Genomic DNA, 26,210 nt, shown 5'->3' with positions numbered 1-26,210 from the left:
GTTGTTTTAGATTGTATAAATCAAGGTCAAAGCAGCCAGGTTCATTGTACTGTTGTGCTGTACATGGCATGCAGTGAATATACATTAAAGTAAACATATAGGGGCTTACCTGATTTTGTAGCCATTTGCATGAATTGCTGAATGCATGTATGTTTTAGCACATTCCATCCTTCTGGCATTCAATGTAGATGGATAGCAACACAGTTTGTTGCTATACACACAACAAAACTAGTAATAAAACAAATGTTAACAATGGAATAAGTAATACCACTTTTTTATTGGAGTAGATTAGCAGGTTCAGTTTGCCTCAATCTTGATCAAATAACTACAGTCATGAAAGAAAACAATTGTGGTGAAAAGTCCAGTGAAGACACGAATAAAAAGTAATGGGAAAGTGTTTCTAGATGCAGCTTAATATTTTAGACCCTATAGGCTCCTCCATCTTCCTCATTTGTGTAGTAGTGAGTGTCCCTGTCTGTCAAAAGTGAGACCAGGGTTTGGGGTGTAGATAAATGTTTTGGGGTTGTGGTTAGCGTAAGGAGATGGGGGCTGGCATAATGGTTATGGTGTTTACCTTACACACAGAAGGTACAGGATATATTTCTCACCTTGGCAAGCATGGCTAAGCTTAAAAGGTTTCTGGGGTCTTTAGCCCAAAACTTAACTATGAACAAGGGAATCTGCAGCATTGTCATATGGCTCTGCACAGATGGAATAAGATAGTATACCATGGCTCCAACAAAATCTCAAAGATGCCTTATGCTTGAATGCAAGAGAAGCTCATTTAAAGGCTCACCCAGAGATACAGAAAGAACACCACCACTGGTGGTAAGAGCTGCTGCTACAAGGGACTGTTTCTGCAATGCAGGAAAATGAGAGTCCGAGACATGTTAGTCACAATGAGGATAGACGTCATCACTGGCTAATTTCCATGCCTCTGAATTGCCTATAACTATTGTGAGTGCAAGTCAACACTTCCCTGTGGTAGTTACCACTAGACGCCCATGCATCACATTGGCACAGGTATCTCCATTCAGTCCCCCATGCACAAGCACGTGCGCACACACACACACACACACACACACACACACACACACACACATGTATATCACTTACATGTTACTTAGTGTACAGAACATCCCTAATGTATTTTCATATTTTTTGTAGATACCACTAGATGCCCATGCATCACATTGGCACAGGTATCCCCATTCAATCCCCCATGCACAAGCACACACACACACACACGCACACACAATTGTATACCACTTACATGTTCCTTAGTGTACAGAACATACCTGATGTATCTTCATATTTTTTGTGACTGCCCTAGTAAATTATAGATCCTTACAGTCAGTCAGTAATTGCAGATGCTCAACCTGTTGCTGTATTAACTTTTTAAATGAGTCCAAGTAATAGTTTAAAAACTCTCATTGGTGTCATATAGTGATCCTCCTGGCTTTGTCCCAAGCCCTCCACCATACCTACACACATCCAACCCTATCAAGTGTCCCTGATTTTGCATAACATTCCTACTGTTGCCACTAATACCTGCCCTGTGCTTTGTAACTCATGGACCATTGCAATCAGTGAATAATGACAAACATTACAGTTTCATACTTTTTATTAATATAACTCCTTACTCAATATAGAGGGTAAAGAGCTTTCTGTGCCAAGAAAGAGTATAGAATTTGAAATTTCCTCCACCTTTTACTTTTTTTTTTTTTAATTTTTCAAATACTTAAAATAGTATGTTAGGAGTATCCCCGGAGTTTAGTGGTGGCAGAAAGAGCTAATACTCTGCTTTTCAGCTGTGTGTGAGTGCTGAGGGTACAGGGTTTGAATCTTTTGAAGAGCCTTTATGGCACAACATACAGAGTGTCCATGGTGGCTCATGTCCCCCACACCCCACCTGACATCTTTCATGCTGCAAATCATTGTTCTGTTATTTATTAACGCTCCTTTAGGGCATGATATACAGAGTATCCCTAGTGTCTAGGGTTTCCCCTGCCCTCCATTTTTTGTGCTGCAAAGCTTTGTTTTGTTATCTTTTTATGTGCCTTTATGGCACAAGAGTATTCCTGGTGTCTATTGGCCCCCACCTCCCAGTATTGGAGGATTTTCTCATCAGACATACATATTCATCACATTAACACACATCCAGGCATTCATACACACACACACACACACACACACACACACACACACACACACACACACACACACACACACACACACACACAGCCCCCCCCCAACCTGATCATGCTCATGGACAGACTTGCTCATTGACACACACACACACCTACCCTACCTATCCCTTAACTAACTCCTCTACTACAACCGCCCAGGCAGATATAAACACACAACTGAAGCCAATCGTCCCTCTGCATACACTCACACATGCATCCACAGACACATACACACATGCACACTCTCTACACACCAATACACATCTGCTAAAGTTCCCAGCAATTACTTTTAATTTGATCTCATCTGCTAAAGTTCCTAGCAGTTACTTCTAATTTGATCTCATCCTTTAGAAGCAATGGGTGAATGTGAACTTTTGGCCATGTTCATTAACATGGCTGGCCAAGGTAACTTACACAACTAAGCAGTTCTTTGAATCACTCAGCTATGTAAATGCCTTACTGCAGGCAATTCCACAGGTAGAGCACATGGCTAATTAGCATAGGCCACTCCCCCAGAATACTTCATTAGCATTGGCAGTAAGTTGCAGAGACAGCCCACCACAGTGCTGCACCATTTTTTGTACAGCACTGTGGTAGGGCTGTCTCTGAACCAGAAATGGTTACTGTGAGGTGTACATCCCCAGGCTTATAAGTTTTAGAATCAGGCCCTCAGTGGAGATGTCCAGAGTGAAAAGAGGGTGCAACGTGTGTGTGTCTGTCTGTCTGGGTTTTCCTGCAAGCTGAACTTCAGTTTCATTGCATTTAAAAGTATGTCGGCTCAATAATTTCAATTAGTGCATTGGGCTGCAAAGAAAATAAAACTTTTAATGAAGTTCTTTTTTTACAAATGGTGATTATATTAAAGAATCGGTCATTTGCTGATATTGTTAGCATTTCAGGAACTGTACTTTTGTTTCTGTTCTTATGTTTATCTATTCTTAGCAATAAAATTTAGTAATAGCATCTCATACAAATAAATGAACTTCTTTCACAGGATTTATATCAAGCATTAATCATGGAGTTATGTTTATTAAAACTGAAGTCCTCCCTTAGATCACTGTTCTAGTATTCCAAATTATTGGGTTATCTCACCAAATAATCTTGACATCCGTCTGGGATACTAAAGCCAAAACCTAAGCCCATGTGTATAAAGATACAGAAGAGGATATATGAGCATAAATCCTCAGACTATCTCACTGCCAGTCCAAATGCAGGTCTTGCACACATCCATCTATTCTACTAGTGGTCATAGGTACCACTGGCCTTCACAGGTTCAAATAAATGCCGTATTGGGGAGCCTTTCTTATTTTTTCGATTTTGCATTGCTGTTTGTTGCTCTATTAGATGTCAGCTAGGAGGGGAAAGTGCAACTGCGATATGTAGATTTCTTACAAAGATCTCCACTCCCAGTGCCTTTTCTACTTAGGTGCAGAGCACAATTACAAAAATTGTACAATCTCTCAGTCCTTTGTTTCAGTGACCATAAGAAGTCAGCTTTCCTCTCTCAGCTCCGACTTGGAAACTCAGTGCCTTAAGTACCTCACCAAAACAAAGATGGCACCCATTCAAAAGAAAAAGATTAAGAGGCCTAGGTTTGATATCATGACTGCTCACTCAGACTTGGACGTACATGCAAAGGTTTTGGAACCCATGGTATGCCCAACTCCTGCTCATATTCCTGCAACCATAACCCGGACAGAGGCAGTATGGTGACTGAAGTTCACACATCAGAAATGACTGAAGGTACTGATGATGGTGAGAAGGGGGAATCCTGCTTAATAATTTCCAAAGGCATACTGTAGATAGAGGAAATTCCAGAGTTGCTCATTGAGGTTTGCCAGGGGTCAGAGCCGCTGTGTTTAGTTAAAGCAGATATTGCACCTAGGAAAAAGAAACAAAAAAACTAAACATGTTTCTTTCCCTCTGACATCCAAGGAAAATGAGTGGATGGATTTTTCACAGGGCCTGCTTAAGGCTATAATGTCACTCAGACCAGCATCCTTTGCAGGACCTACTCCTGCTATGGTTTTAACATCCATTCCCCCAAAAATATATTTAGATACTTCTTCTGAAGATGAATAGGATGAATCAGACTCAGACAAGTATTCCTTGACCAACTCATCCCAGAACCACTTGCCAGGCCAAGTGGCCTCTGATATCTCTGTTGAAGGATCGTCATTTGGGTAAGCTCTTGTTATTATGGTGAAGCATTCTGAATGGAAATCGAAGCAGATTTCTGAAGTTCAAAAGAGATACCATAATGCCCTGGAAGTATGCATCCCTACTCCTGCACAAATTCAGCTCTTGTGACACCTTTTTCTGGAGACTTTCCTTGATACCTTTGCATCCACTTCCTCTATACCTACCTCTCAGTCACTGACCCTTAAAAGGCCTGACAGGTTTTGAGGACTTAAGATTTTTGTTCAAAAACCCTGTGGAAGACTCTTCTGTGTTCTCCAAGTCTATAAACAAGTCCTATAAGTTACTTCCTGCTGACAGTTTTCTCCCTTCTGTTAAAGACAGCAGGGCAATGAACAGATTGGTGATGGAGGTTTATACATCCTTCACTCTGGCTTTCAGATCACTAACTTATCAGACACAAATGAGAAAAGGGTTCTGTTTCAACTATTTCTCAACCCAAGAAAAGGAGGATACCGGAGACCAATACTGGATCTATCCAACCTCTGCACTTTTCTCTATGCACCCATCTTTTAAGGTGTTATCCTTATTCTGCCTAAGGCCTTCCTGGTGTCTCTTGATCTAAAGGATGCCAATCTCCACACTCCTATTCATCCTGCTTACGGGAAATTCCTGGCATGTTCTACTGACTAATCACACCTTTCAGTTCTCAGCTTTCCTTTTGGACTTTCTACAGCCCCTAGAGGTTTCAAAGTTTTCTCACCCTTGTCATAATTTACTGCAGGACTCACGGAGTCTGATATTTCCTTATATGGACAAACTGTTAATACAGGTGTCTTCTCAGCACATACTCTTGACTCATCTCAACTTCAGCCTGTCTGTATTACAGGGTCTGCGGTTTACAATCAACCTAAAGAATTTGGCAATAAAACCAACCCAAGACCTAGTCTTCTTGGGGTGCAGACTAAATACCAAACTCATACAGGCATTCCTACCACCAGACAAAGAACAAAGCCTAACTAGCTACTTTCTTTGTCTTCTTCCTCTTCAGTCGTGTACTGCAAGGGAGATCCTCAGAGCACTGGAGTTCATGGTAACAACCATCCCTCTGGACCCTCTGCCAGACTCCATATAAGGAATATCCAGTGGTACCTGAAATCCATCTGGTCCTAACATTCTTATCCCCCTAGACAAACAGCTTCCTCTCCTGCCTTACCTGGAAAAGTGGATCTCTGTGATAGGTACAACTAACAAAGCTCAACCCGGGTCTAACCTTCAAACTGGAGACTCCATAACAAGAGCTGCTCACAGACACATCGGATGATGCATAGGGAGCATGGAAAGGCAACTTGAGATTTCAGGGACAATGGCGTACAAATCTAAGTTCTGAGCACATCACTCTGAAGGAGATGAAGGCACTAATACATCCCCTGTAGATCTTCTGCTATTCTTGGAAACCAGGTCCCCTAAGAGTGTTCACAAACAGCTCAACGGTCATGTGTACATAAGCAAGCCATAGGGCACCAGATCTTACCAGCTGTGTAGATTGGCTCATAGTGTGCACAGAAAACACAATAGTCATGCTGTATATAAGCAAGCTGAGGTGCACCAGATCTTACCAACTGTGTAGACTGGTTCTTTTGGCATGGGAGCAGGCCACAAAAGCAAACATCTGTTTCCAAGTGGTTTACATTCCCTCACAGGACAATGTCCTGGCAGGAATTCTAAGCCAGTCAAGGGAAGAGCCCCATGAATAGATACTGAAGAGACAGATCTTCCTAGACATAGTACGCAAATGGGGAATACACAGATAAATTTATTTGCCTTCATCGACAGCACACAACTTCTGCTCTTTTGCACTAGGGCCTACTTTCTTCGAAAGGGAGTTTTTTTATTTGCCTTCCTTTCACTTTCTCTTCTTCCCAAGGTCTTTTTAAAGACCCAGAAATAATACCCAAATATATTATTGGTGACTCCCTAATGGCAAAGGCAGCATTGGTTCCCCCTTCTCTTCCACCTAGCCAAATGCCATCCCTAGAACCCTCCCTCCACAGGGGACTTGCTAACACAAACAAAAGGCTTATTACTTCATCCCAACCTGTCATCCTTCAGCCTGACAGTATGGCTGATAGGATTCTGATCCCTTTTAGACACCAATTTTCATAGTATGTGCTTATGGTTCTCCCAAAGGCAAGAAAACCTACTACCAGGAAATCTTACATGGCAAAATGGAAATGATTTACTATATGTTGTCTGTCTAAAAAACAGGATCCAGTACAGGGAAATATCCCAACTGTCCTCTTTTACTTGCATGAGCATACATATCAGCTGTCCCTGATTGTTAGAGGTATTTGTGATTCTGATGCAAATTTATATTTTTCTTGTGTTATTGTGCAACATTTATTAGTAGTCTAAATATAAGGCATGTTTTACATTAAAACTGCAAGCGTGTTTATTATGAAAATTTGCTTTATTCCATTACTATTGCATTATCACTCTTCTAAATGTTTGATGTTGCAGATATGGCAGTTGAAGAGATCTCTATCCTTCATTTTTAATTTGTGTTCCTGATATATAATGACATACAAAAGACGTATGTTTGATACTGGTGATCCTAGAGTATAGAAGATTAGGAGTAAAGCTAATGATTCGATTCCTTCTGCATAACTGAAAGAAAAGATGCATTAATGTGATATTCTGAATATACAACAACTATATTATACTAGCTAGGGCCTTGTTCAAAATATGTCAGGTATGTTTTTCACTCGGGTTAGTACAGTTACTAAGATTTAATAAACAGACTGAAGGTTTCTTATAAAAACTGATTTCTTAGAACTGATAATAAATAAATAACATAGGGCCAGATTCAATAAAGCCTACACTAAGTGTACATGATATGTATTCAAGAAGAATCTTACCACATTTTTTATGCCTTCTAGTCACTCGGAAGGATTATACTATGTGTATTTGTGGTCTACACTTTGTGGTAACCTTTATGAATGTTAATATTTAAAGCTGCAAGAATGTCAGTAGGAAAATTAAAATTAGGAGGAAGAAGGTGTAAGTTGTCTCTGTGTTGTCTGTTCTCTCAGAACAGTGTACACTTAGTATAGGCATTATTGAATCCCAGGGACATTTTGGTTTGAGCCATTATAGGCCTGCATTGTATATGTATCTGCTTTGTATAATGTTTCTTACATTTTAAACCATTTACAGTTTCAGGGAGAGTGATCTATCTTACTTTACTGCTATGTTCAATGTCCAGTAAAAGCTATTACAATATCCTTAGACTTCATCTTGTTTTTCTACTTTTTAATCATAAGAAGTTATGAAACATTCAGAATCATTTATCTGTCTTTGGTGTACTATTAGAAAATGCAAAGCCTTATGACATTGTAAATGTTTGGTTTACCTTTTCTTCCCTCCATTTATTGCTATAGCATACTTGTATTTGTTGTAACCAATTCTGAAAATAGTATTTGAAATGTGTTCACACTGCTTTGCTATGATTCATGTGTTTTCTGTTTTTAATAGTGTCAATAAACTTCATGTTGAAGGTTAGTGACTGTTTACAATACCTGTTTAATTTGCTATGATCAGTTCTGTCTCCGGTTTCCATTCTCTTCCAGGGCATATGGTTTGGGTCTAACATCCTTTTGATGTGTCACAGATGGGCTATGCACTACTAAGAAATATTGCTATGAGTTACACACACAGTACAGTATAGAGTGGTTTTGTCAGTTAGCTACCAAAAGTAAAAAAAAAAAAAAAAGAAAAGAAAACATCTTGTAGGTCTACAACTGCAACTAATAATAGAGAGTGGGTTCAGATCTAGATTTTTGAGGTGAAGCATATTCATCGACTGAATAGAGCTGGAGTTCAATCATTGGTCTGATGAGTGATGAGTATAGGAGACTATGACCTCTCCCTCTAGATGAGAAATCCTTCATGATATAAGGTGGGCTATCAACCTGGGTCCCCAGGTTTTTGGCATTTAACTTTAGGCCATGGCTCTGGCACCAGTTATCCGCCTTCCCTCATCAATGGCTGAGGGTCTGAGCATATCACTTAATTATATCACAGAACACGAATAACCAGCAAGGACCTATACCTTTCTGGCTTACCTGGCTACTAGAACTATATAAAAGATATTAACACAGTCAGTTATCTGACTACAGTGAGGTGAGATGCCTTTGTGATGTAGCGAGATGAAGCCTTCACTGCAGACCAGAAGATCGGGATTCGGTTAGGGGGCCTGGCAGTGGAGGAATACGACAGGGAGGGAGAGAACTGAAGAGGTGTGGTTTACTTTCCTCTCCAGGGTGGGGTGGGGAAGGTGCTAGGTGCTCAGTGAGCACATGCACAAATGGGATTTTTCTGGTGGAGACCAAGGAAACCCACTTCCCATACCTGCGGGGGGCTGCTTGCTGGAAATGTCCCTGCAGAAGTGAAGGACAGCCAGCACGGACAACACATTGCAAGTCCCTCCTCCAGATCTGCAAGCCTGATGTTCACGGGGATGGAGCAAAAAGTAATTAAAAAAAAACAGTGAGTCACTTGCTTAGATATCATTGCTAAATTCCGGACATTGTTTGATATTTATACAAATAACAGACCGAAAAATGCCTTCAAACATTAAGTACCTTTGTTACTACTGCAATCATTAGAAACTACTTGCATGCACTTTCCAGCATAAACCTACTACCAACCTATGAATATAAATATTGTGAGAAGAAATATCCAGGGAATTGTTATAGATAGGCTTGTATAGGCCCCAAGGCCAATAGCCTAGTACCAACCTATGAAACTATGAATCTATAAATAACTAATGACTGAAGAAAAATGTGTGTATATCTCATAAATACAGAAGTACACCAGAACATCACAGCTAAAACACCCAAGTACAAAAAGTGAGCACAATATACACCCATAATCTTACCTAACTGAATAAAGACTTCCCATCTAATGACATATGGACCATGTCCCATGGATTATTCCATGTGTCTCGTCTCAGAATATCTACAGTGTTTCCTGCCCTTGCAGCACAAACTGATAGTTGCTCACTGTTTTTTAGGAAGTGAAATGTACATGAATGACAGAGTCATGGACCAACTAAATCAGCAAACAACAGACCCACCTCTCACTCACCCTTCAAGTGAAAGAGGAAAGTTTAAATGCTGGCTAATTGTATTCACTGTTGTAAAACAAACTATATAGACTGAAGGAGCAGTTTGATCATTATTTCTTTAGAATTCTTATGGCTGCAGCAACAAATTTAAATAAGTAACAGCACCTTTGATTATTCATAAAAAACTGACTTGCTGCTGCTGTCTGACTGGTACGACCATCTGGGCACCAACCAAGGTGCAGTATTTTCCAACCAGAGCATGTGTCTTGGCTTATTGTCACCTATGCCCAAAATACAAATGATGCTGTAAAACATGATATAAGCACTACCATGTGTTTAGAGACTTTGAAATGTTAAGCCTGTTTTTAGATAATATTTTATGATAATCTCTTTAGAGGAGAGGTATACATCAGCCACCTGCTTAATAGTTGATAGGTGTGATAATCCCAGCTTTCTAAGATTAGAATTATGTACTTTACTTGACAACAAAACTATACAGCTTTTCCCCTAATATGCATATAGTAGAAGAGTCACTAGTACTTGCTATAGAATACTGCCTTTCTAGTATGCGAAGGTAATGAATTTTGTTTGACTTACAGCCAAAGGTACAACCGGTAGAATCTTCTACAGCTGCAGCCAAACAACCTCAGCAGGTAAAGCCACTGCCAACACAATCCCAGGGAGCGGCTACAACAGGTAAGCCTTGACAAAAAAAAAAAAAAATTATTCAATTTCCCTACTTTTTATTCTGATCTATCATAGAGCATAGTCCACTGAGTTTGTATATGTTTTCTGTATGGTATTATTGTATTTGTTTGCAATTACATGTTAATTTAAAAAAAAAACATGGTAAGCTATTGCCACTGCTGATAATTAATGATTACCATGGTATAAAAATGTTTTTGCAATACTGAGGAAATTAAAATATGCTGTACATTGCAGTAATACATGATTTTCTGATAACCTGTTTGAGCAGTTTGAATTCCTAATGGGTATACAACAACTGCAGTTAACTCTTAATATATCGAAGTTATAACACACGTATGAGCATGTAATTTGCAAACCAAAGGATGGGCACAGTGACATTTGTATTTCCATAAATCCTCTCTCTTTCACCGTAATGGTTAAGCTACACAACTCACCAAACTGCAATTTACATGTTATAAACAAGAGGATCTAGCTATGCCAGTTTATTTACCAGCATTCCAGTGGTTGAAATGGCGTTAAAAAAGGGAAACCAGGGTGAACTACCAGAGTGGCACTACTTGCTTCCCAGGCACCTGTGCACTTTTCATCATACTCAGGCAACAGGGTCAGCTACAGTTATATCTGCCTACAAATGTTGCTAAAACATACAGTTATTGGCATTCCATCACCAACAATATGCCTTCCCAATAAATCCCATATCAGATAAAACAGAAGCATCCTCCATCCCTGCACCAGATGTGCATTTTTCACAATGATCACATCCTCTCTGTTTAAGTGCTTAACCTTCAACCATAAACCTGCATGCCACACAAGTACACTTTTACATTGTTATGCACTATAGACACCTACCAGGTCACAATTGTCTGTAAAACATGCATGTGTATGGCATGAGCTTCCAATCATCAACTAGTCTGTCAGAAAGTAAAATAATATCCTGTTAGTCATATAGACAATACTTTTTCTAGCTGAACATTCCCTAAGAATTTTTATGATTTAGCAAATCTGGGATCCTGAAGAATCATTTGTAAGGTAATGATATCCTTGACAAATGTGGACAGACCCCTGCAATTGCCAGTAGGTCTGCTAAACCGAAATATACCAGGATTCAGTCAAGAGTACATCCTACAGTATATTTGGGTTGCCTTGAGGGTCAAGCTGGGATTGTCACCACATGTGAGAATCTAATCACTTGTCCCAAGGTGAAAAACCAACACGACTGTGGTCCAGCTCAACATTGTAAGTTCCACATTAACTTCATTCCACTGGAAAAGAAGGTCAGCAGTCTAGTGATATGCTTTTTTTACAGATGCTAGGGAGGCCTCACTATGAGGTCCAGACACTCAAGCAAGAATGCAGAGTAAACTGCTGGTCCTTCCAGAGCAGCTGATACCTCTTGTGATGGCACACTAAATGCTGCATGTAAATGTTACATTGACATCAACACTGCACTCACCACCGGCAATGGTGTTGATGCAACACTGGCTGGTACACACACAGACCAGGCAGAAGGAGAACCCATGAGGATTGTCTGTCCAGTGAGGACACTAAAAATTCATCTGAGGATTAGCTGTCTGACATAGGTGGAAGACAGCGATATGATACAGCCTCCTGTGTACTGTTACAGGGCCTCTATGTCCTTATGTGGTCACAGTCAGATAGGTCATCAGCACATGAAACTGTTATAACCTGCCATGTCAAGTATGGCAACATAGAATGGCATGGCCTGGGGCTAGTGCAGGTGTAGAGAAGGCCTTAGAATGTCGAGCTGAGTTTGTGTGTGGCAATGTGGAGATGAAGTGCTCTGCAGGCAGTGCCAGTGTTAGCATTTTGGAGGCCCCCAGCAAATATCAAGTTGGAGGTCCCCTGGGCACTTCCAGTCTAAGTATAACCCTGTCATTGCCACTTCTTCTATCCATCCTTTTTTCTCATGCTGCCAACTTTTAGAAATAATACACACAGACTGACCTGTAGCTACAAAGCTCTTACTTTACAACAAGCCTATGTAGCACACTGTAATGGCCCATTTCACAAAGGGACATTCACAGTTGCTGGCATTTACATGTAAGAATGATACATTACAGCAACTCTATGTGCAGGGCAGGACTTTGGTGAAATGGAGCCCTAGGCACTGCCTACTGTTTCAGTACTCCCCCCAAAACATGCGAGCACACACACACACACACACACACACACACACACACACACACACACACACACACACACACAAACACACACATCCTCCAGTGCTCCCCTCTGTTTCTTCCCATCTTGGGTTCCCCACATCAGGCGCATTACTTTTTTCTTCCATTTCTCAAATTTTACAATTCTCTTTAGCTTTTTTAAGAAGCCATAACTTTATATATGCTCTGAAGTGCTTTTTAATTTTTTTTTTAATTTTTACACAGCCTTTTTATCAAATGATAGCTCGAATAGAAATTATGATTAAGGAAAGAAATTCAGTGTTGCTGTTCAGCTTTATTTTTCCTTGCATCTTTTCAATAGACCTTTCCTGACCAAGACAGTACAGTAATAACCATTTAGAAATAACTCAGTTAAGCCTGTGCCCCCAGAAGCTGTAGGGGTTATTGGTGCTTTAAAATGGATTCTACAGCTTTTTCCAACCTTTTAATCCAACAGTGGCCTAAACAAAAGTCACGAGTAAGGAGTATTCCAGTCTTTTTTTTTTTATTTCAATGAAGACATAAGTTGTGCTCAAGCCTCAATGTTCAAAGCTGACAAAATAGTAGCTCATAATAAATTAACAAGCCAATTGTGAGGATACACAGATCCTGTTTGGGAATACTATCTGCCTCTCTAATCCCCAAAAAAGACAGTCTCTGCAAATGCATCTGGTGTTGGATTGGGATGAAAGCAGAGGTTCAAATGGTCATTGTCGTGTATTTCAAGTGACTGCTGAAATACATATACATAACATGCCTCATCACTCTTCATCCCTAACCCTTAAAAGCAACCAACCTGTATACATGCCTGATGTGTGATTGTGAGGAATGTGAAAAAAAAAAACAATAATGCTTGCAGTAATGTGTTGAACTTTGTTGCTACTAGAGAGTACACTCCCCCTACAGGAGCTAAAGTAACTTTCTTTGTACACCTCTGAAGTCTGTAAGAAAATTAAAGGAAATAATGACCACACAATTCCCCAGGCCCCCACATAACCTACAGCAATTTTCTGTACATTCACATATGAGCAGGGTCGGTTTTAGAATGGGTGAAAACTGAGATCAGAAGCCATTATCAGTTTTATCCCAACAGGGTCATATCACAGTCCTGTTTAGGTTAAAGAGTGTAATCAGAAAATTAAACCATTTTTTCTCATCATTTTTCCTCAAACAGAAACAGCTTTTGTGGGGCCCCCACAGAGTCAAGGATAAATAAGGCAGCCCCCCCCCCCCCCGGTATCCATTTACATAATCTGGGAAGTGAGGCCCAGCAGATTCCTTGAAGATCTAAGTGTCTGCATGTTACTTTTGAAATATAATTACTTGTTAGTTGCATTTTTTACTGATACCAAGAATAAGGTGTGTGCCCCAACATTATTGTATGCGTGCACTGATAAAAATCAGTGCTATTGTTACACACGCACACACACACACACACACACACGCACACACGCACATGCATAAGTGACAGCAATGCTAGTTTTCTACTTATTTCAGTAAATAACAACACATTGTGCAACACTGGTACTGCCACACCAGATCGGTGAATGCTATTTAGCAGTCATCAAACAACAGGGGTAAGTCACTTTTATTTACCTCATTGAGGAGTAAATGAATACCTGTCACTCTCCCTGATTTCACAAATATTCCCTGATTTTGCCTTATAATTTTGCTCCATCCTTCCTAAAAAAAAAAAGTCTTATTTGCTGGTGAATCATTCAAAATTACGGTTAGTCAATAAATGCAGACATCAGTTTTATACTTCTTGCTGTCCAGAAAATGCATGTTGATGCAAACTGTGTTATTCTAGTACCTTTTTAGTGAAATAGAGACATATTTAAAACATGTCCCTCATTTTGGGCCTTTATTCTGCTATTAGTTTTGTTATTGAGCAGAATTCTTCAACAAAGATATTGGGAGTTATAGTATCTGATGTTTTGCCAGTACTTATTAAACTGCTTGAAAGAGAAAACATCCCTGACAATCAGAAGCATCATCTCTTCTTAATAACCAAGGTGTGCACTGACTTCAGTCACTCTGGGCTGCTAATTGATATCTCCGGCACTTACCTTGCTCATGTTCATTATCAGTTTTATCCCAACAGACTCATATCACAGTCCTATTAAGGTTAAAGGGTGTAATGGAAAATTAATTCATTTTTTTCTCCTTGTTTCCCATAGTCTACAGCAGCTTTTGTGGGGCCCCCACACAACCAATGATGATTAAGATGCCGCTCTGTAGTCACGGGTACTGCATATACCTAAAGCTGGCTATGTTGTTAGTTTTTGTGGGCAGGATGTCTACCAGCAGGGTTTAACTAAGCTAGGGAATTGCAAAGTCTGTTACTTGACAAAACTCCATTATTATAACTAAAGATCTTTGAATTTTGAAGGCGATATAAAGAGTTATTATTAACTACCTGGTTTATTAAGCATACTGCATTGCTCTATTAGCTTTTGTTGGTTTAACAGACACGTTACAAAATATCAAGATAAGATAACTTGCTATGGTTGGGGGCCCCCAGCAACCACAGGGTTCGCTGATGCCTAAAGCCGCTATGTCTATAGGTAGTGCAGTCTGTTGAGAATACATTGCACTAGACTAACAGCATGCTGAACTCTTCAGGCTGCTCCACACCATGGTGATGTTATGGAGGCAAACTACTGACAGCCTTGCCTAGCAGTGAAATGATATTGCCAAGTAATACTAGCAGTACAACAGTGGTGTGGATGCAGCTAGATACTGTTGTAATACAACATCCAAAACTCACCACACTGCAAGACTGCTTTCCTGTCAGCCCATTTATCCAGTGTATCTGGTGTCCAACCCACTACCTGCTACATCTTGCCAATGTACACAGGTGACTACCAAGGCTGACAAGAAGTGTTGCGGTGCCCATGTCTGTCAGAGACAGCAACTGGGGGAGGGGTATTTCTGCCTTGCAAGTGCAGGTGCAAAGCTTGGCTATTTATTTTACTTGTATGTGTCAAAGAAAACCTCCAAGTGGCACCTGAACCCATGTGCAATAGTAGGATCCCCACCTACAAGTGTCCATGGTGTTGGGATTGCTTGGTCCCTGTACTGTCAGCATGGGAATTGATAAGGAATCCTACATTCTGGTCCCTTGCTGATGTCAGGATTACTTGGTTTTACATATACATGTACTCTGTTTAGGGGATAGGATATCTATACAGCTATAACATTGCATCCCTTATTGTAGGTATGTCTGCCTACCGTCATATAAACACCTGTGCATTTGAAACATCTAGAAGCTGCTGTGATTAGATGTGTCACACCTCTTGTGTCAGCTGGTAGAGGTGGCTGATCGTCTTTTTCATCTTCATCATTGCTCTCTTAGTTTCATGTTGGTATACATCATATTACATACAATGCAACAGGTGGTAAACATTCTTCAGGCTTTCACAGATATATACTGACCAGTACCATCTGAGCTGCCCAGACAGCAAATTCACATCTTCATCTGCCTGAATACATACTTCATGAAGTTCCATCCATAGTGGTGTACCTGTGCTGGTGTCTGCAGGGGCCATGCAGGCATTTCTAGCTATGGCATTATCCAGCACTGTGTAACAGCTGCCCTGGGGATATGGCTAGTCATGAAAGAGCAGTACAAGGTACTGGCATGTCAAGTACTGGCATCCTAATTGAAACATGGGTAGTGGGGCACGCAATGATTTTGTGGGCAGTATTATCATATACCACCTGGCTGTTCACAGAGTAATAATCATGACTTTAAGTGCATCATCAGAGTGTGTGGTTTGCATTTTGCAGAATGTGTGGCATTCACCACCCAAAGAACACATAGTATTTAGCTTACATTGTGGAAACTTTGCATTATGGAGATAATGTCAGCTTGTGTTTCCGGGAACCATATGTACCTGTTCATATGGGCAGAAACCAGTCCAGGAACTTCAGAAGGATGCAGCTGGCCAGTGACTGTGATATTATGCCTGTTTTATCCCAAGTGGACCTTTGGTATATCTGTGTTGCAAAGAGATGGTCACAGTAGTCATCACCCTGCTTTGGACAGGTATTATAATTATTATTATTATTATTGCTATTTTTATTGTTGTTATTATTATTATTATTAATTTATCTCCCAAATGGCATGATGGGAGCTGCCAGTCTGTATGATTTAATAGATGCCATTTTATGATAGAGTGCCCTGTGGTAAAGGGATCCTTAACTGATCCTGTCTTTTCGCTGGCTTACAATGAGATTACTATGATCCTGATTTTTGACAATCTCTGGCAAAAATATCTGTCAGTGTTTTTAAATGCCTTTGCTTAGTGTGACTTTTATTCATTGCCATCACTGACACAGCATTTTAAGAAATATTTGAAAGGTTTGAAAGGGTAATGGGGTTATGTACTGTTTTTTGTCTCAAGATTCAGAACTGTAGTTCCAAATCACTGTGCCATGTTAAGGTATAAAACTTTTAATAGATTTTTAGTCACCTTGAGCCTGACCCAGTGTGCTTGATGTGGCTGTCTCTCTCCTACTCACTGACTTGCCACCACCACAGTCTGTGTAACATAACAGATGTTTCAGCAAATACCAGAAGAAAATAACATATGCTTTTATAGTAAATGGTACAGAGGGAGACTGTAAAATAAACAATGACAGAAAACCAAAAGGTTATTTGGTAAATATGTACCCTTCTGTGAGGTACTCTTGAAACTGCATTATGGTAATTTGTAATGAAAAATAATACATGGAAATGGAGATTTCTCATTCAAGTACATTTGAGTGCCAAAACTGAAGTGCATGCTTTTGTTCAGGTCCAGAACTGGAACTCTAGGCCACATTATCTGTCTGAGATGTGATGCTGTCATCAGGGACTGCTAACACACACATTTAAGTAACCAAGGTTAAAAAATTTATTGGCCCTCTAAAATCAGTGACACACCCTAACTACTTTGTTTTTACTTGGTAATACATGCTTAAAATGCATTTATCCTTCCATGCCTATGTGGTATAACAGATGATGAGACAAACAGAATAAATGAAGTTCAGTAATTCACAAAAAAAACATCAGAAACTGGTTCAGGCATAAAACACAGAAACTAATTGTCACGCTGTTTTTTTTTTTTTTTTTGTTTGTTTTTTTATACCAGACTCTTGGTGTTGGATTAAAGGGAAGGGAAAGTTTGATATTTCATCTCAGAACACATTTGGTAAGCAAAACACATATACACACAGGACAGAGCATGTCCATTAAACCACGTTATGATGAAGTTGTTAACAGAGCACTGCCAAAGCCTCCCAGGCTAGAGACTATGAAATCTCAGACATTAGTTCACACAGCAGCACTCGGCCTTCATTCTTCACCCCCACAGCCAGTGCACATAGCTCTAGTCCTTCTGGACCACTGACACTGCATCAAACCATGGTAATGTTTTATTAATAGGTGACTCTAATGTTAAGGTATATGGACACCACCCTCACCGGGATGAATAAGAATATGGTGACAGTTAGCTGTCTTTCTGGGGTGAGGATCCTGGATGTTACAAGGACTGTTAGATCATTCCACCTGACAAATATAATTATGACCTGATACCAGTCTATGTGGGTGTGAATTACCTTAGATAAAGAACTTAGAGGGACAGGCAGACAGACATGAGTAAGCTTGCTGTGTATGTGCCTGAGGCAGGAAAGACACTGGTCTTGAGCAGTATTTTGCCATCAGCCATAATGATACTGAAATTCCAAGACAAGATAATTGGATTTAATAACTGGCTATGTAGCTGGTGTCATCTTATGGGGATCTAGTATGTGTTTCCTTGGGATGAGATGGCTGACAAGCCTTCCTGTTTGACAAGGATGGCCTGCACCTCTTACCAAGGCTTTTGCATTCTGTTTAAAGCCTTTGTTGCCCCTGTATTGATTTTTCTTAGTCAGAGTTCATCTGATGGACATTCCTACCTAATAAATTTTAATTTGGAACAGATTAATATGGCATTGCCAGGAGTTAAAAAAAAAAAAAAAAAAAGCCCAAACCTGAGGCTCTCCTGTAACTTGAACAAATACATATATGTGTAGTTACAGAGACATGGTGTGAGAACAATGAAAACACTCCCACTGTTTCTGGGTATAATACCCATAATGTCATCAGAACTACTGGCAAGCATGTATTTGTGAAGGAAATCAACACCTAATGACAGATTCCTCAGGACACCGTACTTGAACTTCAATATAACAAAACTCCATAAACAAAACTGGTTACCACTTCATTTCTAGTCATAGAATTTCCTCTATGTCTCCTTCTGAGTACAATAGCTTTTTTAACACATTAGCTGAATTCCCCATTAAACCAAACACCTTTCTACTAGGAGGGCATCAGATATCCATCAATAAACTGGCTGACCTATACTGTCAATGGTCAGCATGCCCAGCACTTTCTTGGTATTATAAATGCTAACTCTTTTACATATAATTTACAGTCCTGCTAGGGTCCAGTATCCTTGATGTGATCCTCACAAATTTGGCTATATCTTACATATCTCCATATGTTTCACCCTACCCTGTCAAATCACATGATAAATTAGTGACCTTTTCCTTTGAATCTGGTGGTGCTTTCCCTGTACCTACCCATGTGTTTAGGGACATCTCAAAAGCAAACCTTCTTGAGTTACTTAATTACCTAAATAAATTCTACCCTAGTCCTCCTGCAATAGATCACATTGCGAAAGCTGCTACCTATGCCTTTGACTTTTGTGCCCACTTAAATAATAGTTGTATCAATAAGGCAATCCGTATTCACACCTACTATAATGAGAAATATGAAAAAACAACCCCCTGAGGTGGAATGCCTGTATAAATAAATTATTTAACAAGAGAAAGAAATTGCTTAATGCTTACAAGAAGACACATTTTACCTGTCATAAGAGTACTCTTAAGCAAACTAGTAAAGAACTTAAGAACCATTTGGAAGCTCAATGCTGAGTATGAACTTAAAATTGCAAGCCAAAAATAACTATAAATACTTATTTAACTATGTCAGGAAGTTGAGAATAAATATCCAACAATGTTTGGAGTAGTCCAAAATAATATTGCATACTCTGACCCAAAGGAAATATCTAATATCCTAGCTGACAAATTTAGTGCAAATTATACTCTGCCTACAGTTATGGCTGTTCCACAGGTTCCACAATCCAAGCCACCCTTTAATTACTATGGAACAAGTTTTCAAAAGCTAAGAACAACACATCCATGAGTTCTCATAATATACCAGGTTACCTGATTGTTAGTGCCAAACATGACCTAGCTGAACTCCTAATTAATATGTTTAACCTCAGCTTCTCCATTGGTTACATTCCTGAACCTTGGAAAACAGCCATTGGAATGCCATTGCAAAAGGGTGGCCCATACATGGACCCTAATAATGATAGACCTATTAGTCTCACTAGCCTTGGGTCTACTTCAGTAGACCGAAATCCCACTTAACCGACTATCAAAAGACCGAGACGAAAAAACCCGAAACTCCAGAAGACCTACCACTTGGAACACCGACAGATCACTACGGGTAAGTAACCACTCGCCCAACCCCTCAAACACACTAACTCCAAAGCAAAGAAAACCCATCCATGTGGGGGGCTTTGCCCCTCACCCCCCTAACTAAATATACCAACTCTGAGATTGCACTATTGCAGAGGTGAGAATTTCAAAATATGCAACTCGATACAACAGAACAGTTTAAGCATACAGGAAAGGCCTGCAAAGAACAAATACATCAGATAAAGTTGAACTGAGAAAGAAGAATAAGAGAAGATAAGAAGATGGCTTCTTTAGCAGAATTGTGGACAAAATCGTGTAAAGTGTTAAACAACAAGGGTGGTACAGAGTGGCATGTTTCCCAGGTAAGAAATTAGTATGAACATCACTGTACGTAGAACGTGAAGAGCAAACAAGAAGGAGAACAGGTATAGGTTAAATAAGGATGAAGTTAAAAAGCTAAGAGGACAGACAGTGAGAATCCAAATTAAGTGATTCTTCAAGAGCATGACCAAATATTTTTGGGGTGATTCAGCTGTATAAATGTTAGTGCTACCAGTTGCAAAACTTTCAAAAGACTGAATTGAAAAACCTGAAACTCCAGAAGACCAACCACTTGGAACACCGACACATCACTACAGGTACGTAACCACTCACCCAACCCAGCAAATGCACTAACACTGAAGCAAAGAAAACCCACCCATGCGGGGGGCTTTGCCCCTCAAACCCCCCCCCTCCAACTAAATATACCAACTCTGAGATTGCACTACTGTGGAGATAAGGGGCAAAGGTCAACATGCTGGCCAAGGGGTCACTTACCTATAGTGATCTGTCAGTGTTCCAAGCAGTCGGTCTTCTGGAGTTTTGGGTTTTACATCTTGGTTTTTTGAAAGCTGGATAAATGGGATTTTGTTCTACTGAAGTAGACCCCTAGCTTCATATGTAAAGTCATGCATCATATTATCTCAGACCTCATTAATCAGAATATTAAACATCTCTTAACTGTGGAACTTCACAAATTCTACTTTGTCAAAGGAAGGTCCTGCCTCTTTAATCTCATTAATTTATTTGAAAAAGTAATAGAAGCAGTAGATAGCAGTTATGCAGTACATACATGTTTGAAACTGGCCAAGGCTTTTGACACTATTACCTATGCAGGTGTTATTGACAGACTGGAAAATCTGAATATACATATACTTGCATTGTATGGCAGTGAACTAACTGGTTGTCTGACAGAACCCATGTGGCTAGAGTTGCAAGTGCCACTTCTGCAAGCAAAAAAGTTACCAGTGGTGTACCACAGTGCTCAGCATTGGTCCTCTCCTATTTGGTAATGGTTTCTCATACCTTCAGGCCAATAATCCTATCTATGGTTATCTAAGTTGGCAGATGGGTCCAAATTGGATGTTATTTTATCTCCAACTGACTCACAATTGCTCCACCATGGGTTAAACTATGTTAACAACTGGTACAAGGACATTGGCCTTAAAATTAAATGTGAATAAATGGTGCATAGTTAATTTTGGTAAACAAAATTTTTTTCGTATCATATAAGTGATACACCTCTCCAGTAAAATACTGTCATAAAGAGGTCTAGGCACTCATTCTGTTAATTCTTTATCATTTGACCAATAATGTCTCTGCAGTAGCTCAGAAAGCCTTCTCTCTAGCTCATCTAATTTCCAAAGATATCTCCATCAGATCCAAAGAAGTCTTAGTTCCTCAACTCGTTTTTTATCAGACCCATTACAAGCCAGTGCATTTCTTTGTGCCGGTCCCAAGTCCGGATAAATGGGGAGGGTTCCATCAGGAAGGGCATCTGGTATAAAACTTTGCCAAATAACATATGCAGAAAACATTACAGATTTCTATACCGGACTGGACGAGGCCAGGGTTAACACTGACCACCACCAGTACTCTTAGCCAACAGGGTGCTGACAGAAATTGGGCTGTTGGCCAAAGGAAAAGGAGAAGAACAGGGGGAAGGCATGCCCAAAGGCAGGAAGAGAGGAGTAAGGTTATGAGTGTAGTAGTGAGGGTAGGAACTTTAAATGTTGGCAGTATGACTGGTATAGGGAGAGAGCTAGCTGATATGAAGGAGAGAAGGAAGGTTGATATACTGTGTGTGCAAAAGACCAGATGGAAGGGGAGTAAGGCCACGTGCATAGGAGGCAGGTTCAAATTGTTCTATCATCGTGTGGATGGGAGGAGAAATGGGGTAGGGGTTATCCTGAAAGAACAGTATGCCAAGAGTGTTTTGGAGGTGAAAAGAGTGTCAGATAGAGTGATGTATATGAAGCTGGAAATTGATGGCGCAATGATGAATGTTGTTAGTGCATACACTCCGCAAGTTGGGTGTGTGATGGATGAGAAAAAAACATTTTGGAGTTAGTTGGATGAAGTGGTGGTGAGTGTACTTAAGGGTGAGAGACTGGTGATTGGAGCAGATTTCAATGGGCATCTTGGTAAAGGGAATAGAGGGGATGAGGAAGTGATGGGTAGGTATGGTGTTAAACAAAGGAATGCAGAAGGTCAGATGATAGTAGATTTTGCAAAAAGGATGGACATGGCTGTGGTGAATACATATTTTAAGAAGAGGGAGGAGCATAGGGTGATGTACAAGAGTGGCGGAAGATGCACAGAGGTGGATTATATCCTATGCAGGAGGGCCAGTCTGAAGGAGAATTGAGACTGTAAAGTGCTGACAGGTGAAAGAGTAGTTAGGCAGCATAGGACAGTGGTCTATAGGATGACACTGGCAATCAAGAAGAAGAGGAGGAGAGTGAGGGCAGTGTAATGGATCAAATGGTGGAAGTTGAAAAGGGTGATTGTGAGGTGGAGTTCAGGGAAGAGGTAAGACAGGAACTGGGGGCAGTGAAGAGTTACCGAATAGCTGTGTAAGTATGGCAGAGCTGGTAAGGGAGACAGCTTGAAAGGTGCTTGGTATGACATCTGGACAAAGGAAGAATGACAAGGAGACCTGGTGGTGGAATGAGGAAGTACAGGACAGTATACAGAGGAAGAGGCTGGCGAAGAAGAAGTAGGATTGTCAAAGAGATGAAGAAAGTAGACATGAGTATAAGGAGATGAGGCGCATGGCAAAGAGAGAGGTGGTGAAGGCTAAGGATAAGGCATATAGAGAGTTGTATGAAAGGTTGGACACTAAGGAGAGAGAAAAGGACCTGTACCAATTGGCTAGACAGAGGGACCGAGCTAGTAAAGATGTGCAGCAGGTAAAGGTGATAAAGGATAATGAGTGAAACATACTTACAAGCGAGGAGAGTGTGTTGAGCAGATGGAAAGAGCACTTTGAGGGGTTGATGAATGAAGAGAATGAGACGGAGAGAAGGTTGGATGATGTGCAGTTAGTGAATCATGGAGTGCAATGGATTAGCAAGGAGGAAGTAAGGACAGCTATGAAGAGAATGAAGAATGGAAAGGCTGTTGGTCCAGATGACATACCTGTGGAAGCATGGAGGTGTTTAGGTGAAATGGCAGTGGAGTTTTTAACCAGATTGTTTAATGCAACCTTGGAAAGTGAGAGGATGCCTGAGGAGTGGAGAAAAAGTGTTTTGGCACCGATTTTTAAGAATAAGGGTAATGTGCAGAGCTGTAGTAACTACAGAGGGATAAAACTGATCAGTCACAGCATGAAGTTAGGGGAAAGAGTAGTGGAAGCTAGGTTAAGAAGGGATGTGATGATTAGTGATCAGCAGTATGGTTTCATGCCAGGAAAGAGCACTACAGATGCAATGTTTGCTCTGAGAGTGTTGATGGAGAAATATAGAGGAGGTCAGAAGGAGTTGCATTGTGTCTTTGTGGACTTAGAGAAAGCATATGACAGGGTGCCTAGAGAGGAGTTGTGGTATTGTATCAGGAAGTCAGGAGTGGCAGAGAAGTATGTAAGAGTGGTATAGGATATGTACAAGGGTAGTGTGACAATGGTGAGGTCTGCAGTGGGAGTTATGCATGCATTTAAGGTGGAGGTGGGATTACATCAAGGGTCAGCTCTGAGCCCTTTCTTATTTGCAATGATGATGGACAGGTTGACAGACAAGATCATACAGGAGGCCCTGTGGACTATGATATTTGCAGATGACATTGTGATCTGTAGTGAGAGTAGGGACCAGGTTGAGGAGACCCTGGAGAGGTGGAGATATGCTCTAGAGAGGACAGGAATGAAGGTCAGCAGGACTAAGATGGAATATATTTGTGTGAATGAGAGGGAGGATAGAGGAATGGTAAGGATGCAGGGAGTAGAGTTGGTGAAGGTAGATGAGTTTAAATACTTGGGATCAGCAGTTCAGAGTAATGGTGAGTGTGGAAGAGAGGTGAAGATGAGAGTACAGGCAGAGTGGAATGGGTGAAGAAGAGTTTCAGGAGTGATTTTTGACAGATGGGTACCATTAAGAATGAAAGGGAAGGTCTGCAAGAGGGTAGTGAGACCAGCTATGTTGTATGGCTTGGAGACGGCAGAATTAACAAAAAGGCGGGAGTCAGAGCTGGATGTGGCAGAGTTAAAGATGTTAAGATTTACACTGGGTGTGACAAGGATGGACAGGATTAGGAATCAGTATATTTGAGGGTCAGCTCTTGTTGGACAGTTTGGAGACAAAGCCAGAGAGGCAAGATTGTGTGGGTTTGTACATGTGCTGAGGAGGGATACTGGGTATATTGGGAAAAGGATGCTAAGGATGCAGCTGTTTGGTAAGAGGAAAAGCGGAAGGCCTAAAATAAGGTTTATTGATGTGAGAGAGGACATGCGGGTGGTTGGTGTGACAGAGCAAGATGCAGAGGACAGGAAGAAATGGAAACAGATGATCCGCTGTGGTGACCCCTGATGGTAGCAGCCGAAAGAGAGAAGAAGATTGAATATATTGCACCTTTTGGCATGTTTTTATCTAAACATATCAGTCAATTTGAGAGACTCATAAATTCATAGCTAAAAAGATCAGTGACTTCAAAAATCTTAATTATTAGGGCAGACTGGCAGCCCTATCTCTTTACTCAGTCTGTTCTAGACTCCCCCATAGAGATCAATGTCTAGCCTTTTGAGCCATGAAAGATCCAACCCTCTTTGATCTCCTATTCCTTCACAAAACAAATGGTACCTCAAACACCAAGTTAAAGGAACTATACCTTCATCAATGGATAAATAAGACACATTGGCAGGATACATATCGCAATGTATTCCTCGCTTCTGGAACAAACTTCCTGTACATGTCAAGCAGAGTAGCACCCTTGCCACCTTTAAGTTGTATGTAGATAATTGGATAGGTAGCCTTAAATTTTCGCCATTCTATTTCATCTTGCCCTCATTGAGGCTGAAGGGAACTTTTGAATTTTTTCATTCTTTGGCGAGGCTTGTTAGGCTTTACTAGTACTTACTTGTGAACTTCTGAACCTATGAATGTATGCAAAAATAAAAATGCATATAGCTAAATGTATATATTGGAATATATTGAGGGTAGGGGGTGTCTAGAATATAGAGTAATTATGGAAACATGGCATGCATAAGTAAAAGTTCTGTAAGCAAAAGTACAGACATCATGAGAATTTCAAAATATGCAACTCGATACAACAGAACAGTTTAAGCAAACAGGAAAAGCCTGCAAAGAACAAATACATCAGACAAAAAGTCAGTGTGCTAAACAGTCACAGCCCTTAAGGCCAAACATTTAACAATTGGCTTAATTAGTGCTTGACATCGCACGCGCTGCTTGCAAGCAGGGATGGCCTGTCTGGTTCAAGGCTCCTGAGAGCACCCAGCACTATCAGGGTTTTACCTCATCATCATGCTTCCGCCCAAAACAAGATACCCACACCTCAGGTTAGTTGCAACGCACGCAGCATCAGAGACCATGAACAACTAGTCACCATTCCCACAAGAGGAGACAATATACTTGACCTGATCATCACAAACATGGGGACAAAATGCTCCACACCGAAGTATATATCTTGGTAAGATCAGACCATAAATTAATCTCACTGGAAATCCACATCCCCGCCCCACCTGCAAAAAAACACCACAGTGAAGAACTGCAATCCCAAATAAAACCAAGACCCATTCCCCAAAAGGCAGCGCTCGGGTCTGGTGGACCCCAGCCATAAACAAACTTTACAAGGAAATCATCCAAGGCCAACTTGAGAGAAAAATCACAAAAAAGACACAAAAGACAACCACAAGCTTTCTTTAGCTATGTTATAAACCCTGGGTGGAAACTCCCAGATATGCTCAGAGTTGTCCAAAAAAACAAAAAATACACTTCCCACTGACATTGCCATTGGCAGACAGGTTCAGACCCAAAGAGTGGCGTGACGGCAACAGTGGTCCCACTCACAAAAGGCGGT

General features: G+C 40.5%; 1 protein-coding gene across 1 annotated transcript in view; it reads left to right on the top strand.

Annotated features, from left to right (window-relative positions):
- BSN (bassoon presynaptic cytomatrix protein) overlaps nucleotides 1–26,210 on the top strand; it is a 2,988,702-nt gene that overhangs the window by 2,463,514 nt on the left and 498,978 nt on the right. The window contains exons 9-10 of the mRNA XM_044076415.1: nucleotides 10,056–10,152; nucleotides 17,483–17,542. Coding sequence (XP_043932350.1) covers nucleotides 10,056–10,152; nucleotides 17,483–17,542 — 157 coding nt within the window. The remainder of the gene's footprint in view (nucleotides 1–10,055; nucleotides 10,153–17,482; nucleotides 17,543–26,210) is intronic.

Source organism: Protopterus annectens, chromosome 7.part0 (assembly GCF_019279795.1).
Source record: "Protopterus annectens isolate FY-2018-M chromosome 7.part0, PAN1.0, whole genome shotgun sequence".
Classification (NCBI taxonomy): Eukaryota; Metazoa; Chordata; order Ceratodontiformes; family Protopteridae; genus Protopterus; species Protopterus annectens.
The sequence above is the reverse complement of the archived record's forward strand: the minus strand, read 5'-3'. Positions and strand labels throughout refer to the sequence as shown.